Below are 17,308 nucleotides of genomic sequence, written 5' to 3' on the forward strand. Positions count from 1 at the left end.
GTCCCTCGGCATCTGCCGAGTGGTGGGAAGCCGCTTGGGTGTAGGGGGCCCTCCCAGCCGCCAGGGGTCGCGCTGCAGGCGGGCGGGCGCTGGGCAGGCGCTTGCCAGGGTCACGGCCGCCGGCCGAGGAGGGGGGGTGGGGGTAGCGGCGGCGCCCGCGGCCCCGAAGTTGGGGGGGCGGGGGGAGTGGAGAAAGCGGGGCGCGCGGAGGAGCGCCGGGCCCCCAGCGCCGCGTGAGCCGGGAGGACCGTGCGGCCCGACCTAGCGGCGCGGCAGCACCGTCCCCGCGTGTCGCAGCGCGGCGGAGACGCTGGGACCGTCCAGATCTCGCTTCACGGCGCCCTGGTGCCCTCGGCCGCCTCTTCTTCCTTCACTCGCAGCCCGGGCGAGAGCGGCGCCCAAGTCGGGTGCGCCATGTCCGGGGCCGGGTAGCCCCGCCGCCCGCCGGCCCGCCAGCCCGCCCTCCGAGCCGCCCGCCAGCGGGCAGGCCGGCCGGGAAGTCTCAGGGCAGGCAGGTAGGGGCCGGACCGGGCGGGGCGGCGGGCGGGGAAGGAAGGGAGGGAGCGCAGGCGGGGCGGGGGACAGCTCCCAGCTGCTCTCCAGCGCTGCACATCTGGTTCCGCTTCCTCTCTCCCGGGGAAGTGAAAGTGGAGGGGAGGGCACTGGCCTGGAGTTGGCTGTGCCGGACACCCTGCACCCCTTCTGCTCTCGTGGGTGCCAGAGCACCCCTCCCTCCCTCCCTCCCGCCCGCTCGGGTCACGCGGCGACCGGCGCTGCTGCCGTCACGTCCTCGGCCGCCCGCGCGCCGGCTTCTCTCTGCCCTCTTGCTCCTTGCTCAGCCTCCTCCCCTTCGGCGCGCCCTCTGCCCCAACCCCAACTTCCCGTCGCCCGGCATGTGGGCGTTGGGACCAGGAGTGGCCGTTGCTTTCCCCAAGAAGAAGAAAAGGGCTGCCCTCTATAGGACTCTCCCCTGGCTGGGTGAGGGGAGGCTCCGGTGCACAGGTTCTCGCCCCTAAGATGGTCCCACCTAACGGCCTCTGCTTGCTGTCTTGGGCATAGGGCTCCCACTGACTTGCAGTGGATGAAGGAGGGGACTGAGCCCCGGAGTTAAATCAGGAGGCTGACGCTGACTCCTGGCTTCACCTCCCAGACATGATGGCTAAATTTAGCTGGGGTTGGGACGTGTGTGTCCAGAAGCCAGGTTAAGGAGAGAGCCGACCTGGCTCCAGGAGATTCCCTGGCTCTCTGTTTTCTGGGGAAGGGTGAGAGGTTAAGTAGACTACATCCTGGAACCAGTGGGAGACCCTCACAGTCTCCTCAGCCTTCCTCAGGGTCCTTTAGTCTGAGGTTCCAACTTGGCCTGATGCTGTTCTGGCACCTTCAACAGTCCCTTCTCCACCCCCACCGCTGCCGCCACCACACACCCATAGGCTGACTTCTGCTGAGCTGCAGCTTCCCCTCCACTGCTTCAGGAAGTGTAACCTCCCTTCCCCTCTGAAGCACTCCCCCAGCCTGCCGGCCCCCGGCCGCTAGGCACCTACCAGGCACTTTCCCAGCTTCTGCACCCTGGGGTGCCTCAGGACTCTTGGGGTTCCTACTCCCTGGGGTCGGGCCATGGAGGCAGGTGAGAAAACACTTACTGAAAGGCTGCTGTGGCCCTGATTCTGTCTCGGGGCTCCATGGCAAGAGGACATGGGTGGCTGGAAAGGTCACAGCCACTTTGAACTTAACAGGAGATACCTAAGGATCCTGGAGGGGGGAGGGCACTGGTTGGCCAAGTTGGTGGAGTTAAGCTAGAAAAAGGACACTTGAGTCTGGTTAAAAGATGCTAAAAGCTTGGGTTTTGTGAGCTTTCCTGGAAACCTGTGGGGTCCTCTAAAAACTCATGAGTGGGTTTTTTGAAGAACATTAGTAAAATCACGAAGTTCTTATGATGTCACGTCTAGGACAGGAAGGCCAGAAACCTTTCAAATGACTAAGGTTGGTATGATATTGTGGCCAGAATGAATGATGTCATTGAAGGCCATTACAGAAAATACCTTGAGCTCTGTGATGTTATGGCTGTACATGGGGATTGAGGAGGGATGGGCCTTGAAAAGGGTACATGAGCAGTAGGATGTCAGAGCCTGCATTAGCTATGTGGTGGGTAGCATTTGGGTTCTTTGAGGAGAGAGGGCTGATACAACTAAATGGGAAGGACCTGTCTCTTTAAGAAGCTGTGAGGACTGGAGGAAAAAAAAGGAACTGTGAGAGCCTCATGATGTCATGGGCGGGAGAGTTCAGGATTGGCTGACTATTTATCCTGCCTTTCCTTAGAAGGACTAGGAAGAGGAGGGGAGCGAGGGGGGGCACTGGTTGCCATGGGAAGCCTAGCCCTCCTTGCTCCATCTTTCCCTCAATTGACCCTTCCAGATGCAGTGAGTGAGGGGGGGGCCATGGCAGAGGAGCGGCCCCCCCGGTTGGTGGATTACTTCGTGGTAGCTGGGCTTGCAGGGAACGGAGCACCCATCCCTGAGGAAACATGGGTTCCTGAACCCAGTGGCCCCCTGCGCCCTCCCCGGCCAGCGGAACCCATCACAGATGTGGCAGTCATCGCTAGGGCACTGGGCGAGGAGGTGCCCCAGGGCTACACATGCATCCAGGCTTCTGCTGGGGGCCACCCCTTGGAACTCAGTGCTGGGCTCCTGGGTGGAACTCAACCTGTCATCTGCTACCGGAGGGGCCGTGACAAGCCCCCCCTCGTTGAGCTGGGGTGTGTGCCCCTACCCATGCTGGCACCAGGGGAGGCTGGGAGGAACTCTAGGTGTGCTGGGAAGAGGTAGAGGTAGGAGTGTGGGACAAAGTGGGGGGTTGTGGGGATGGGAGCTGGTGGTCTAGAGGCCAGGGAGTGGGGGGTAGTTTTATGTACTTAGTCCCCTCACATTTGGATTCATATACCAATGCTGCTGATTACTAGCCCTCTGCTTTTAATCAAGATATGGAGCCTCTCTGAGTTTGTTTCCTCATCTGCAAAATGGGAATAACTCTTCCTCGTAGGGTGGTTTGGAAGATAAAATGGAATAACTCATGGAAGGGGTTTGTTAATGAGCAAGAAGTATAGACTAGGGCAAGCGTGGGCACAGGATTCCAGAGGACAGCAGCAAGAAGAGGTGGGCCCTAGTATCAGATTTGACAAGGCTGAAGTTGTAAGGCAGGTAGGTATAGGAGACTAGGTAGGCAGATCTGGCAGGATCAGGGTCTTTTTCCTACTCTGACCTCTTGACATCTCTCTCTGTTTTCTGTGCCAAGGGTGTTATATGAAGGGAAGGAACGTCCCAAGCCTGGCTTCCAAGTGCTTGACACGACACCCTACAGCCACTCAGCCAATCTGGCCCCTCCAGGTCCTGGGCACCCCCGTACCTACCTCACTTACCGGAGGGCAGCAGAAGGGGCAGGGCTGCATGCCTTGGGCATCACTGATCTCTGTCTGGTGCTGCCCAGCAAGGGCGAGGGTGCTCCTCATACTTACTGCCAGTTGACCCGCAACCTCAACCCTGGCATGGTGAGTGGAGCTATGGGGTCGAGAGCTGAGACCTGTGCTTTTGGTGTTGGGGTGTGGACATTGGGTGCAAGGGACATCTGACACCACGGGCTGATCCCAAGGGATGACTTGGCTTGGAGGACAGATTAGGGGAAGTTCTGAAGACAAAAGATCACTTGGGGTGGTGGAAAGCAAATAGACCCCAGAAACCTTCATCAGCTGTGTGTCTGCTTATCTCTTGCCATTTCTGGGACAGTGGGGCCCAGCAGTGTACCTGTGCTACAAGGTGGGCCTAGCCAAAGCCAACACGTTGGTGTATGAGGCAGGTGAGTTCTCCTTTTGTCCCTTCTACCATTTGACCCTCAGTGTCCCACTGCTCTGATGTCTCTTGGTTGTTATGTCAGGTGTCCCCAGAATTTACTTCTTGCCACTTGGCCCTTCTCTGTGATCCTGTGGTTCTTTTCCCTGGAGTCTGATGGATGCCCCCCTTTTGGATACTCCCCACTCTGTTGGGGTGCAGATCTGCTGGGCCGCTACCCCGAGGAGGACAATGAGATGTTCCCGCTGCCTGAGTCAGTGCCTGTCTTCTGCCTGCCCATGGGGGCCACTATCGAGTGCTGGCCTGCCCAGACTAAGTACCCGGTGCCTGTCTTCTCCACTTTTGTGCTCACGGGTGCTGCTGGTGATAAGGTGAGTGTGTGTAGTATGGTAAGGTGTTCAGGCTATGTAGAGCCCACCTGACTGTCCCTCTGCTTCCTGCCAGGTGTATGGTGCCGCCCTGCAGTTCTACGAGGCATTCCCAAGGGCCAGACTGTCAGAGCGGCAGGCACGGGCACTGGGTCTGTTGAGTGCTGTGGAGCGGGGCCGGGCACTGGGGGGCCGAGCTGTGCGCAGCCGTCGTGCCATTGCTGTGCTGTCCCGCTGGCCTGCCTTCCCAGCCTTCCGCGCCTTCCTCACCTTCCTTTACCGCTACTCCGTCTCAGGCCCCCACCGCCTGCCCTTGGAAGCGTGAGCATAGCTCCCCTTACGCTGGGAAGGAGTTATGAGGGGATAGAGAAGCTGCCTATTGGGAGAGATTAGGACAGAGATGGGGTAGGCTGGGGTAGGGAGAGGGGTCAGGGCTGAAGTGTATGGTTTTACAGTTTGTCCATTGGAAAACTCACTGGTTGGTGGTTAGTGGAGCCTGAAATCTGGCCTGCACTTGCAAGGATCATGTATGACTCTTCTGATTTGCACAAGTTCTATGTATAATGGAGGTCTGGTGGCCGATGCAGGTCTTGAAGTGGGGTTCAGGGAGGAATGATGTTCTTGAGGACATGAGAAGGAATAGAATGTGTAATGGAGCTAGGACAGGGATAGGCCAGGAAAGTCTGCCTTACCTGTTTTCCTCCCTCCACAGGCACATCTCCCACTTCATTCACAACGTCCCATTCCCTTCCCCACAGAGACCCCGCATCTTAGTGCAGGTGAGAGCTGACCCTGGGGCTGGGCTAGACAGAAGGAGGGAGTTGGCAGGAGCTAGCCATCAGCATCCTGACCCATGGTTCTTCTGCTCTCCCAGATGTCTCCTTATGACAACCTGCTCCTCTGTCAACCTGTATCCTCACCCCTACCCCTCAGGTATGTGTCCAGGTTGGAGGGAGGGGACCTTTGATGACACAGGATGTAATAGGTACCAGGCAGGTGGGTGCAGTTATTGAGGTCTATGCAGGTTGGCACAGGTGGTGGCTGTATCCAGTATCTGGGGAAGTCTCCAGGGTCTCCTGGTGAGCCTCCCTCCACCCCTGCATTGCCTGCAGTGGTGCCAGCTTCTTGCAGCTGCTGCAGAGCCTGGGCCCTGAGCTGGCTGTCACCCTGCTGCTGGCTGTACTCACAGAGCACAAATTACTGGTCCACTCACTGCGGCCAGATCTACTCACCAGTGTCTGTGAGGCCCTTGTCTCGGTGAGTACCACCCTACCAAGTTCACCTTCCCCAGAGCCACTGTTCTTTCTGGTGCCCCCTCCCTCCATCCTTGGACTTTTCCCTGTACTTTGCCTTCCTTGGCAAGGGTCCTCAGACCCTCTCCCTGGGTACAGACTTCAGGGACAGGGTCTTCTTTGGAGATCATCCCCAATAACCTCTCTAACAGGCACCACTACCCCAAGGACAATATCTCTCTCTTTCCTGCTAACCTCACTGCTGCCCCAATCCCTGTTACTGGTTCTTGTTCCTTGGTGCTTCAGATGATCTTCCCACTGCACTGGCAGTGCCCCTACATTCCGCTATGCCCACTGGTGCTGGCAGATGTTCTGAGCGCCCCTGTGCCCTTTATTGTGGGTATCCACTCCAGTTACTTCGATTTGCATGACCCGCCTGCTGACGTCATCTGTGTTGATCTTGATACCAACACGCTCTTCCAGTAAGAGGCTGGGTCTCATTTGGGGGCTGAGCATATGAGAGCTGGTGTGTGGGGTACCACTGGCACAAAAGGGGGGAAGCTTGCAGGAAGCCCCATCATCCTTTCTCCTTATGCTTATCTCTCAGGACAGAGGAAAAGAAGCCCCTCTCCCCTAGGACCCTGCCCCGCAGACCCTACAAGGTTCTGCTGGCCACACTGACAAGCCTTTACCAGCAGCTGGACCAGAGTGAGAAGCCTGGGGGCTTTGGCAGCTGGGAGCTGTCATTGTCCTCAAACTTCAGTTTGGGGAGGTCTGTGGGGAGCTAGACATTCTTTGAAGAGGTTAAAAGAGTTAGGGTTTGGTGGAAGTGAGGGGGTTCCAGTTCCATTGAAGTTAGAGGGAGGGGTGGACCCACATTCTTGAAAATGTCAGGAAGGTAGAGTTTGTCACCAGGGAAGCTCAAAACTGTTGCCTGACAGTAAGTTTTTAGCTGCTGTTAGTGCAAAGTCTGTCAGAGGTGGAGATGGTGATGCTGGTGTGAAGGGCAGAGGTGAGGCCAGCACTGGGTACCAGCCCTGACTCTCATGCACATTGGTCCTCAGCTTACACTGGACCAGAGGAGGAAGCATCTCTGGAATTTCTGCTGACAGACTACGAGGCAGTGTGTGGCCGCAGGGCTCGCCTGGAGCGGGAAGTCCAGGGAGCCTTCCTGCGCTTCATGGCCTGTCTGCTCAAGGGCTACCGGGACTTCCTGCGCCCTCTCACACAGGCACCCTCTGAGGGAGCACGCGATGTTGACAATCTTTTCTACCTTCAGGGTAAAGAGGGCTGGTCTCTGCTTGGAAAGGGTATCATGGAAGGGGATAGCCAGGGACTAGAGTCCATGAGGAAGGTTGAGGATACTGGGAGTTACTTGGTTTCTTATTCCTTCCCTTGGTAAACGTTTTCATGGGTTCCTATTTTGAGCCATCCACTCTTCTGGTCTTGAAGGGAGCAAGGGTACAAAGAGGAACCAGATGTGGTCCTGCTCTCTGGGAGCCCAAGGTATGGGGTGTGCATAGTGATAGTGTGGTGAGCAGCACCCATGGGCAAAGTTCTGTTGAGGGACCCACCCTTGGAGAACCCCCAGTCTGGGGCGGTGGGTGCAGACAGACAAAAGGAAGGGACTCCATGGGAGCAGAGCTGGTCACTTGATCTGTGGAGTGGTTGTGCCAGAGAGGCGAAAGAGAGAAAGCTTTGACAATGAGTCTTGAGCAATGCAGGGAGGGAACAGCTGTGGTACAGAGCTCAGTTGTCCTGCCTCCTCCACCCCATTCTCACCCCCTCAGGTTTCCTCAAGTCCCGGGAACGCTCCAGCCACAAGCTGTACTCTCAGCTGCTGCACACACAGATGTTCTCACAGTTCATTGAAGAATGCTCTTTTGGCTCTGCTCGGCATGCTGCCCTTGAATTTTTTGACTCTTGTGTTGACAAGGTATTGGGTATTGTCCCTTCTCTTTGTACCCATTGGCCTCTGGTCTGCTGTTTGTCTCTGCTGCACCTTATATCTCAGCTGTGACTGTGATGGTGGCCCTGGAATTATACAAAGTACGTCTGGGGCAGCCATACCTGGCTGACTTCATATACTTCCTGTCCTCCTGTTACTGACTCCAACTCCTAGCTGTCTCCAGGACTCTTTCCCTGAGGATGTGCTTTTCTGGGAGATGCTATCTTCTGGGTACTCAGGCTCTGCTCCACGTCCACTGCCGTAACACTCACTCTTTTACCTTCCTGTTCCAGATCCACCCAGAGCAGGAGAAGCCTGAGCCAACACCCTTAGTGGAACTGGAGGAGCTTTCAGGAAGTGAGCTCACTGTCTTTATCACACCTCCTGAAGAGCCCCCAGTGCTGGAGGGCAGTGAATCCACTCCCCAGTACTGGTGAGAGTCTCTTCTCCCCTCATGTGTGCCAAGGCTCCATGACAGGTCTAGTCCACTTGCTTGACCCTGCTGTTGCCTCTCTCTGCCCCTCCAGCTATGATGGATTTCCAGAGCTACGGGCTGAATTGTTTGAGTCTCCTCAAGAGCAACCGGGGACCCTGCCTGTGCCAGGCCCATCCCGTAGTGCCCCCAGCAGTCCTGCCCCTCGTCGAACTAAACAGGTAACCAGTAGGTGGGCCCCACAGGGCCTGGCTCAGGCCAAGGGCTGCTGCTTCAGTTTCATCTGTCAAGTGAGGCTAATAATGGTACTTACCCCATAAAGGTATTAATAAGTTTACATTAGCCTGACACATGAACAGCACAGTACAAACATTAGCTATTGTTAAACATTGTCGTTGTCATCACCATAATAATCATCATCATCATTCTTGAGCACTCTGGGAAAACAGAAGCTGGCTGCATCTTCCAGGGCATCTTCCCACTCCCAAGGGCCAGGCCTCTCTGACCCTCTGCTTGAGGCTCTAGGGAGGGCTGTAGCCTGTGCCGTACTACATCACCCTTGCCTCTTCAGAGCACAGGTCCTTCCTCAGGGAAGGTACTGCTTCTCCCAATGCCATTTTAAGACCTTCTCTGGCATTGTTTCACCTTCTGGCATTGTTTCACCTGGCATTATTTCACCTTGTCATATATCCTGTCCCACCTAGGAGATGAAGGTTGCACAACGGATGGCACAGAAGTCAGCAACTGTGCCTGAACTGTGGGCCCGATGCCTACTGGGACACTGCTACGGGCTGTGGTTCCTATGTCTGCCAGCCTATGTGCGGTCAGCACCTTCCCGGGTGCGGGCCCTGCACACAGCCTACCATGTACTGCGTGAGATGGAGAGCCGCAAGGTGGTACTTCCTGATGAGGTGAGCAACCATTTACCTATGCAACATTGTCTACCCCGGTTCCAGAAAGGCTTGTGCAGCCATGGGGGCTCCGAGAAATAAACTTGATGGAAAGCCCAGCATTGGGCAGATGCTCCACAAACATTCACTAAGTGAATGAGCATGTTCAGAGCATAGTGACGGAGAATGCAGGACATCAGGGCAGCAGGAAGGAGCTGCCAGGGGCCAACAAGGTCCGTGAGAATTGGGGAGTCTGGAAAAGGATGCTTGCTGAGATTGGAGATTTTTGTGGGTAATAGGTCTCCTGTCCCCTTGTGCCTCTCTTTGCCCAGGTGTGCTATCGGGTGCTGATGCAGCTCTGCTCACACTATGGGCAGCCTGTGCTGTCTGTGCGGGTCATGCTGGAGATGCGGCGGGCAGGCATTGTGCCCAACACCATCACCTATGGTTACTACAACAAGGTACCTAATTTTGGGGAAGAGGTGGAATGGCAGCCTCTGCAAGGGTGTGTGTGGGGAGGAGCTGGCTCTTTGACAACTGTTGTTCTCCCCACTGCTTATAGATTAGGTCTGTGTAACTCAACTGGGTCATGTAGTCATTGTCACCCATAGTGTTTCTGCATGGCTTAGCACTGAAAGGTGTTTTTTTCATACTTGATTACTTTGATTTTCACTCACAACAGCCCTAAACTTTTAACAAATAGTGTTATCCAGTATACCAGGCACTGTTGAAATGCATTACACATTTTCAGTGATCATCCATATCTTACAGGTGAGGAGATGAGGCTGTAGACAAACCCTAACTTGCTCAAGGTCCTTCAGTGAACAAGTTAGGGAATCAGAATACAAGCAAAGGCATCTTCATGTTTCCAGAATTCAGCCTCTTAACCACTAAACTGCCTCCTGTTTTTCAGATGAGAAAACTTAAGGACCAAAAGTTGAAATGATTTCTTCAAAGTCATTCAGTTTAAAAACACAAATTTTCTATAAACAAATTTTCTTCATTACTCCTGACTTTTAGGACCTCTCAGAGGCAGCTGCTGACAACTGTCTCTACCGGGCTCCATTAACCAGATAGTCCTAGGCAGGGTGCCTGGAGGGGAAAGTGGTCCCTGGAGCTCAAGGACAGGAGGTATGCATTAGGCTGGGGTGAGAGTATGAAAGTAGGCCATTGTGTGTTTGGCAGGCTGTGCTGGAAAGCAAGTGGCCGTCTGGTACACCGGGTGGGCGCCTGCGCTGGGCTAAGCTCCGGAATGTTGTTCTGGGGGCTGCTCAGTTCCGCCAGCCCTTGAGAGAACGGCGGCAGCGGCAGCAGCAGCAGCAACAGCAGCAGCTGGTGGTAGCAACACATCAAGACACAGGAAGCTCCCAGATAGGTGGGTAGGGACTGGCAAGACAGGCTTGAGCATGGGGTGGCCAGGTTCAGACAGGGAGAGGCAATGGAGAACTGGGCTAGCCTAGTAGCTGGCATGGGGCTTCTGGGGATGGGTAAACTGCACTTGTTTGGTAGCAAAAAGGCTAAAGCTCTGCCTGGGAGGAACCCCTGCAAACCCAGGTATATGCAGGAGCTCTGTTTTGGAACAGGTGCTAGGTTTCTAGCTAGCTGCCTCTAAACCCCCTCTCTACCTTCCTTAGAGTCCTGTCTGGAGCGTCCCTCCCCAACCCGCCCCCTTCAGCGCCAGACTACCTGGGCTGGGCGAAGTCTGCGGGACCCAGCCTCACCTACTGGGCGCCTAGTGAAGAGTGGCAGCTTGGGCAGTGCCCGAGGGGCACAGCCCACTGTGGAGGCAGGTGTAGCCCACAGTGAGTGCCCTGTCTGATCCCTCCTCCTCTCCTCAGTTTGCTTTCCTAACCACTTGCCAGTGAGAGAGGAGAAGACCAGGGTCAGGGTGGAAGGGTGGCCCTCTGGGAGGTACTGTAGACTCTGAGGGACTCTTATGTAGAATATCAGAGTGGGGTTGTACCAGAGTTTATTCAGCTAGGAATTGTGTTTGCTTAGGAAAGGGGCAGCTGGAATTGAGGCTGGACTCCATCTCCCCTGATTCTTTTTTGTCCTGCAGTGATAGAGGCTTTGGGGGTCTTGGAACCTCGGGGATCACCTGTACCCTGGCATGATGGAAGTCTCTCAGACCTGAGCCTGACTGGGGAGGAACAGGCACCTGGAGGCAGCCCAGGAGGCTCAGGCTCAGCCCTGAGTGCCCAGTCTACTGAGGCCCTGGAAGGGCTAAGTGGGCAGGGGCCCAAGGCTGGTGGACGACAGGATGAGGCAGGCACTCCCCGACGGGGGCTGGGTGCCCGCCTTCAACAGCTGCTTACTCCTTCCCGCCGCTCCCCTGCCTCTCGTGTGCCCTCGCCTGAGCTGTTGCCTCGTGACCTGCCTCTCCCAGCCCGCCGCAGCCCCATGGACAGCATTCTTCGGCCCCGGGAGCGCCCTGGATCCACTGCCTCTGAGGTAGTTAGTGAGGGAAGGATCCAGACACCTTAATGTCAGGAGGCCTGGGGAAAGGAAGCTAACTGGGTGAATGCCTCCAAAAGAGGGTCCTGAGGGTGGCTGAAACTAACATTTCGGCAAGGAGGAACATGGGACTCGCTGACTTTGCTTTCTTTGTGTAATGGCAGAGTTCAGCTTCTCTGGGCAGTGAGTGGGACCTCTCAGAATCTTCTCTCAGCAGCGTGAGCCTCCATCATTCCTCAGAGCGTCTCAGTGACACCCCTGGATCCTTTCAGCCACCTTCCCTGGAAGTGAGGAAAACTCTGCCCACACAGCTGTGTTGGGACACATATGCACGTGTGCACATGCACACCACATACACACCACAGTCACCCTGACAAAAGCAGGGGCTGGGAAGGAGGTGGAACCAGGAGGTCTGGCTGGGGTTTGGAGGTGGAAGGGCTAAAGAAGGGGCATGGGCTGCAAAGCATTGAAGGCCAAGCTGGGCCTACTTCCTGGGGTGTCCTTGCCTGCAGATTCTGCTGTCTAGCTGTTCCTTGTGCCGTGCCTGTGATTCACTGGTGTATGATGAGGAAATCATGGCTGGCTGGGCACCTGATGACTCTAACCTCAACACAACTTGCCCCTTCTGCGCCTGCCCCTTTGTGCCCCTTCTTAGTGTCCAGACCCTTGATTCCCGACCCAGGTGCCTGAAGCAGGGCAAGTGCTGTGGGTGGGACTGGGAGCTGGTGTTCCAACAGCTGACCCCTCCTGCTGTTCCCCTGCAGTGTCCCCAGCCCAAAGCCTGCCCCTGCTGGTGCCAGTGACAACAAAGATGCTCCCATTCCTGGGGGTCCTGGGCCTGTGCTCAGTGACCGCAGGCTCTGCCTTGCCTTGGATGAGCCCCAGCTCTGCAATGGGCACTTGGGGGTAAGAGCTGCCCCGTGTTGGGGGGACTTAAGGGGTGCTAGGTAGGTGGACACTGAGGGCAAGGGGCATCCCAGAAGCCTTTAGACATGCTGGCTCAGTGAGAAGCAAGGCTCTGGGGATGTAACCTGGTACATGCCCTCCTGCTTTGTGCCTGTAGAGTGCTTCCCGACGCATCGAGAGTGGGGCATGGGCATATCTGAGCCCCCTGGTGCTGCGTAAAGAGCTGGAGTCGCTGGTTGAGAATGAGGGCAGTGAGGTGTTGGCATTGCCTGAACTGCCTGCTGCCCACCCCATCATCTTCTGGAATCTTCTATGGTATTTCCAACGGCTACGCCTGCCTAGTATTCTACCAGGCCTGGTGCTGGCCTCCTGTGATGGACCCCCACCTCCCCAGGTCTGTACTCCTATATAGTCCCTGCTTCCTGAGTGCCTCCCTCCACATTTTCCAGCTTTTTGTGTCTTAGTCCTGTCATTGACTGTAGAAAACTCAGGTTGTGGAGTCTATTGTGTCTAGTTTGACTCCTGGCCCCCGTATGTGAGCACTCTAAGTCTCAATTTTGTCATCTGAAAATTGGCATAAGCAACAACCTCACTGGCTGTTGCATAGACACCTAATATAGTTTTTGGTACCTAGAAAGTGGTTCATTAGTGTTCGTTCATTTCACCAATATTTATTGAGCATCTTTTAGGTTCCAGGCACAGTTTTTAGGCACTAGGGATGTAGCAGATTACAAAATAAAGTCCTTGCTCCCGAGAACTTATAGTTCCATGGCAGATGAGGTTTCCTTTCCCTCTTCTCCTTAACTGTGTCCTATAACATCTGTTTCTTTGAATATCGCCTGTTCATTTCTCATTTTCTGCCTCCCATTCTATGAGCTTAACTATCTCCTCTATCTCAGCTTTCCCAGGTCCCATCTCCTTGGCTAGCTCCTGATCCAGCCTCTGTGCAGGTGCGGCTGCTGTGGGATATCCTGACTCCTGATCCCAATAGCTGCCCACCTCTCTATGTGCTCTGGAGGGTCCACAGTGAGTTTAACTTAGGGATGGGAGGGTTGGGTCACTTACCTTGAGGGCTCAGCGATCCTGTTGATCTTCCTTCTTTTTACCCAGGCCAGATCCCACAGCGGGTGGTATGGCCAGGCCCAGTACCTGCATGTCTTAGCTTGGCATTATTGGAATCATTATTGCGCTTTGTTGGACTCAATGAGGTGCACAAGGCTGTGGGGCTCCTTCTGGAAACTCTAGGGCCCCCTCCCACTGGCCTGCACCTGCAGAGGTATGGTGCTCCTATCTGGATGGCCCCTGACCTGTCCTGGACTTCACACCTTTTTTCTGTCACTCACACCCTTCTGCCTCTGCTATAGGGGCATCTACCGTGAGATCTTATTCCTAACAATGGCTGCTCTAGGCAAGGACCATGTGGACATAGGTGAGGGAACAGGCAAGGGGCTGAGGAATTTGGGGATCTGGGGGCAGGTGTGAGAGGCTGGGATCCTGATGCATTGACTTCCACCTTCTTCCCTAGTGGCCTTCGACAAGAAGTACAAGTCTGCCTTTAACAAGCTGGCCAGCAGCATGGGCAAGGAGGAGCTGAGGCAGCGGCGGGCACAGATGCCCACTCCCAAGGCCATTGACTGCCGAAAATGTTTTGGAGCACCTCTAGAATGCTAGGGACCCTTAAGCTTCCCTCTCCAGGAGTAGGGAGGTGAGGAGAAAGGATTCTAGAGATAACCTGCTTCCCTATTCCCTTCATAGAGGAGATGGGAACAGGCAGGAAAGCCTGTTCAGCTGTAGGCTCCAAGTGGGAGCAGCAGGAAGAGGGACCCATTATTACCAAAAGTCACAATTCCCCTATCTCCCACCTACCCAATTCACCCATGCTGATGTTGGGGAGAGCTGGGGGAGTTGACACAGCCCCTCTCTGGTCCTGTTGCAGGAATTTCTCTCCAGGGTACCCACACATCTGTACTGCCCTGGTCATCTTAGAAGTTTTTGTTTTAAAAAACAACTGGAAAGATATAGAGCTACTGAGCCTTTGCCCTGAGTGGGAGGGAGAGATCTCATTCCCCACCAATGATGGTTCTTCTTCCCTGGCATTATTGAAGGAGCCTAAGGCTCTCCATGCCTTTCTACCTTAGTGTTTGTGTTTTATTTTAAATTATTTATTCTGGAGCCACAGCCCCCATGATTATGAGATTCTTATGGAAAGTAAGAAAGAGAAGGGAGTGGGGCACCATGGTTTGTAAAGGTTCCTTGAAAGCCAGGTAGTGAAAGCTACCCTTGGGAAGAATTGGTGCCTCCTCCAGTCCTAATCCTTCTTGTCCACTCCACTTTGGGAAATGCCTCACCTACCCAGGGCCCTGACCTGTGCAATAAGGATTGTTCCCTGCAAAGTTTTGTTGGATGTAAATATAGTAAAAGCTGCTTCTGTCTTTTTCCTTCTGCCTCCTATTCTCTGGATCTGGGGTAATAATGGGGGACGACACTCATGTTCTACTATCTGCACATCCTCTTTTCTACCTTTTCATCCTTTGTAGCCTTCAGGTATACCTGGCATTTATGCTGATCATGTCTAGTACTGACCCCCTGGGGCACAGGGCGTTCTCTGAGCAGGAAAGGGGTGAATCCAGTGCTGGCTACGGCAGTGCCAGTCTGCATGGCACTTCCGGCCCTCCCACACAATCACCCCCTTGTCCCTCATCTGTACCCCACACAAAAGCTCCATTCTCGTCTTTCCCTTATTTCCTTTCCCTAGTGCCCTCCTCCCCCTGGCTTCTCCAGTACCTCCACAGAGATGACAACCCTCTCCCCAGTAGTTGGTGTTGGCAGCCCTCAGATATCCTGGGTCCTCTGGCAGTCATCCTGCCCTCCTTAGTTGCTCTAGCTTCAGGCAGTACTCCTCCAATGAGGGTCTCAGACTGGGGATAGCACTGGGAAGAAAGGATCAAGGAGTAAGGGGCTCGCTGCATGTGAACGAACATCAGGGAGACAGGCTTCATTTTTCTAATCTCTCTGGCCACTCAGAGTTCTTTTTTTTTTTTTTTTTTCCCCCGTATAATGAAATAAACACAGGAAACAACTCCTAACAGAGCTGCAAAACCAATTATCAAAGGGAATTAGTTAAGAAAACAGAAATGCCTTGGGGAAGGAAGGCAGGAATATCAATGGAGGAAATGACTTACATAAATTTTTAGTGCAAATTCCTGGGTGGTGGTGATCAGTGGATGAAGAAAGAGGTACTACTTGTGAGTGCTGGGACCTTCGAGGCAGACAACCCTTCCTCATCCTGTCTTGAGCATGGTAGGATGCCTTTCCAGTGTCCTAAAGGAGCTGCAAAGGAGGGAAACCAAAGAGCTTAGAAAATGCCATCTGTCTTGCTAGAAAGGAGATATCCTCTTCACAGGGGAACCCTCATGATTTGCAGTATCTGATTAGACCCTACTCACCAAAATCAACCTCCTTTTTTGCAGTGCTAGGGATCAAATCCAGAGCCTCACGCATGCTATGCAAGTGTTCTACAATGAGCCCCAGGCCATGGATCTACCCTCTTAAAATAAGTTTCTGTTGGATGTAATAGCTCAGTACATCACTGAACTATAGCAAGAAAATTTTAGGGCTCAGTTCCTGGCCTAGTACCGGTCTAGGGTATGCTTAGGTTCACACACAATGATAACTCCACCTTCCAGCTTATGTTTCTCATTTTGAGGCTTCCTTCTAAAGGAAGTCAGAATTCCTTAACTACAAGAATATCTGGCCGGGTGCCAGTGGTGGCTCATGCCTGTAATCCTACCTTCTCAGGAGGCAGAGATCAGGAGGATCAAGGTTCAATGCCAACCCAGGAAAATAGTTCTTGAGAACCTATCTTAAAAATACCCAGCACAAAACAGGGCCGTGAGCACTTACCTAGCAAGTGAGAGGCCCTAAGTTCAAACCATAATACTGAAGAAAAAAACATTCTGGGAATTCCAATAGCAAAGTACTCACCTGATGTTTGTCCATCCTGTGGCCTAGGGAGTTGTATGAGGGGAAAGACATGCCCAAATTACCTAGCTCAATATGGTTTTTTTTTTTTTGCAGTGCTGGTGGGACTTGAACTCAGGGCCTTCACCTTGAGCCACTCCACCAGCCCCCTTTTTTTTGTGAAGGGTTTTTTGAGATAGGGGCTCTTGAACTATTTGCCTGGGCTGGCTTTGAACCATGATCCTCCTGATCTTTGCCTCTTGAGTAACTAGGATTACAGGCTTGAGCCACCAGTGCCCGGCTTACCTAGCTCAATTTCTTTTCCCAGATTTTGAGTATATAGGCTCAAGAAAATTTTGAGGTAAATCTTACTCCTGCCACTTGCTAAATTTATGATGTCAAATACATTATTTAATTGCTGTACCTCAGTTTTTCTTCTGTACATGCAGGGTGTGGTTATTTAACAGTTATATAATTCATGTTAAATGCTAAGTATATTCAATAAATGTTAGCTTCTGAAAGGAAACAGAGTTCTGGTGGAGTAGCTTAAGTGGTAGAGTGCCTGCCTAGCAAGTGAGAGGCCCTGAGTTCAAACCCCAGTACTGCCAAAAAAAGGAAACAGAGAGGTAGAGCCTATGTAAGGCAAAGGGCATGTCCAGTACAATATTGGCCTCATTTACTTGTCCTCCTTAGAGCTTAATCACTCCTGATGGGAAGTCTCTCTCCAATGCCTGATATTTAGTGGGAAGGCACTTTCTCAGACTTGTGATGTCTTCTTCAGGTTGGTGTCTTCTACTGTTTCTCATGTTTTCTCAAAGCCTTGAAGAATGGCCTTTCAGACAACAGAGAATGTATTGGACTGATAATGGACAAAGCAGTAACTAAAGACTGTACACTCTTGAGGGAAGTGGTTTTGTTTCATTCACTGCTATATCTCCAGCATATGGAAGAGTACATGATAACATAAGAGGTGCTTTATCATCTGTGTCCAGTGACTGAAAAGAATCAGTGAAAACATTAAGATGATAGAGATAGAGAAATAATTGAGTGCAGCACAAGACAGGTTTGGGCAGAATACCAATAGAAGCTGAATTAAGAGCTAAGAGGTTGAAGTTGGAAAAGTAAGGAAAATTCTCATAATAGTTAATTATGTTTTTCAAATGCTTACTGTCCTTGGCACTGCCCTGAGCATTTGTAATGTACTATTTTATAATTCCCATAATTACCTATGAGTTATTCCCATTTTACAGATGAGGAAACTAGGGTATAGAGAATAGA

The 17,308-nt window shown here is 53.2% G+C and overlaps 1 protein-coding gene across 7 annotated transcripts; it reads left to right on the forward strand.

The window, feature by feature from the left end:
* Nucleotides 1–213: 213 nt before the first annotated feature.
* Nucleotides 214–14,508, forward strand: Dennd4b (DENN domain containing 4B). Of its 7 annotated transcripts, none has more exons than XM_020166281.2 (28): nucleotides 214–515; nucleotides 2,413–2,752; nucleotides 3,289–3,541; nucleotides 3,777–3,846; nucleotides 4,041–4,210; nucleotides 4,284–4,528; nucleotides 4,920–4,986; nucleotides 5,082–5,140; nucleotides 5,320–5,464; nucleotides 5,746–5,921; nucleotides 6,047–6,147; nucleotides 6,504–6,719; nucleotides 7,230–7,375; nucleotides 7,681–7,820; nucleotides 7,915–8,041; nucleotides 8,525–8,731; nucleotides 9,043–9,171; nucleotides 9,896–10,085; nucleotides 10,345–10,512; nucleotides 10,770–11,161; nucleotides 11,329–11,451; nucleotides 11,677–11,846; nucleotides 11,929–12,070; nucleotides 12,228–12,464; nucleotides 12,970–13,096; nucleotides 13,181–13,346; nucleotides 13,435–13,499; nucleotides 13,596–14,508. In XM_020166281.2, the coding sequence occupies exons 2-28, from the start codon at nucleotides 2,436–2,438 to the stop codon at nucleotides 13,739–13,741; spliced, it is 4,494 nt and encodes a 1,497-aa protein (XP_020021870.2). In that variant the 5' UTR covers nucleotides 214–515; nucleotides 2,413–2,435; the 3' UTR covers nucleotides 13,742–14,508. The 7 variants fall into 7 exon arrangements, with proteins under 7 accessions (XP_020021870.2, XP_020021871.2, XP_020021869.2 ...); XM_020166282.2 differs by lacking the exon at nucleotides 214–515 and adding an exon at nucleotides 772–1,980; XM_020166280.2 differs by lacking the exon at nucleotides 214–515 and adding an exon at nucleotides 772–1,624.
* Nucleotides 14,509–17,308: the final 2,800 nt, after the last annotated feature.

The sequence above is a fragment of the Castor canadensis genome, chromosome 11, assembly GCF_047511655.1.
Source record: "Castor canadensis chromosome 11, mCasCan1.hap1v2, whole genome shotgun sequence".
In the NCBI taxonomy this organism is placed as follows: Eukaryota; Metazoa; Chordata; class Mammalia; order Rodentia; family Castoridae; genus Castor; species Castor canadensis.

Coding starts and splice junctions, on each gene's coding strand:
- Dennd4b (XM_074048046.1), top strand. CDS start 2,361: ATGGGAAGCCTAGCCCTCCTTGCTCCATCTTTCCCTCAATTGACCCTT. Junction 4,529..4,919: donor CACCGCCTGCCCTTGGAAGC/GTGAGCATAGCT, acceptor CTCCCTCCACAG/GCACATCTCCCACTTCATTC. Junction 9,172..9,895: donor CCTATGGTTACTACAACAAG/GTACCTAATTTT, acceptor TGTGTTTGGCAG/GCTGTGCTGGAAAGCAAGTG.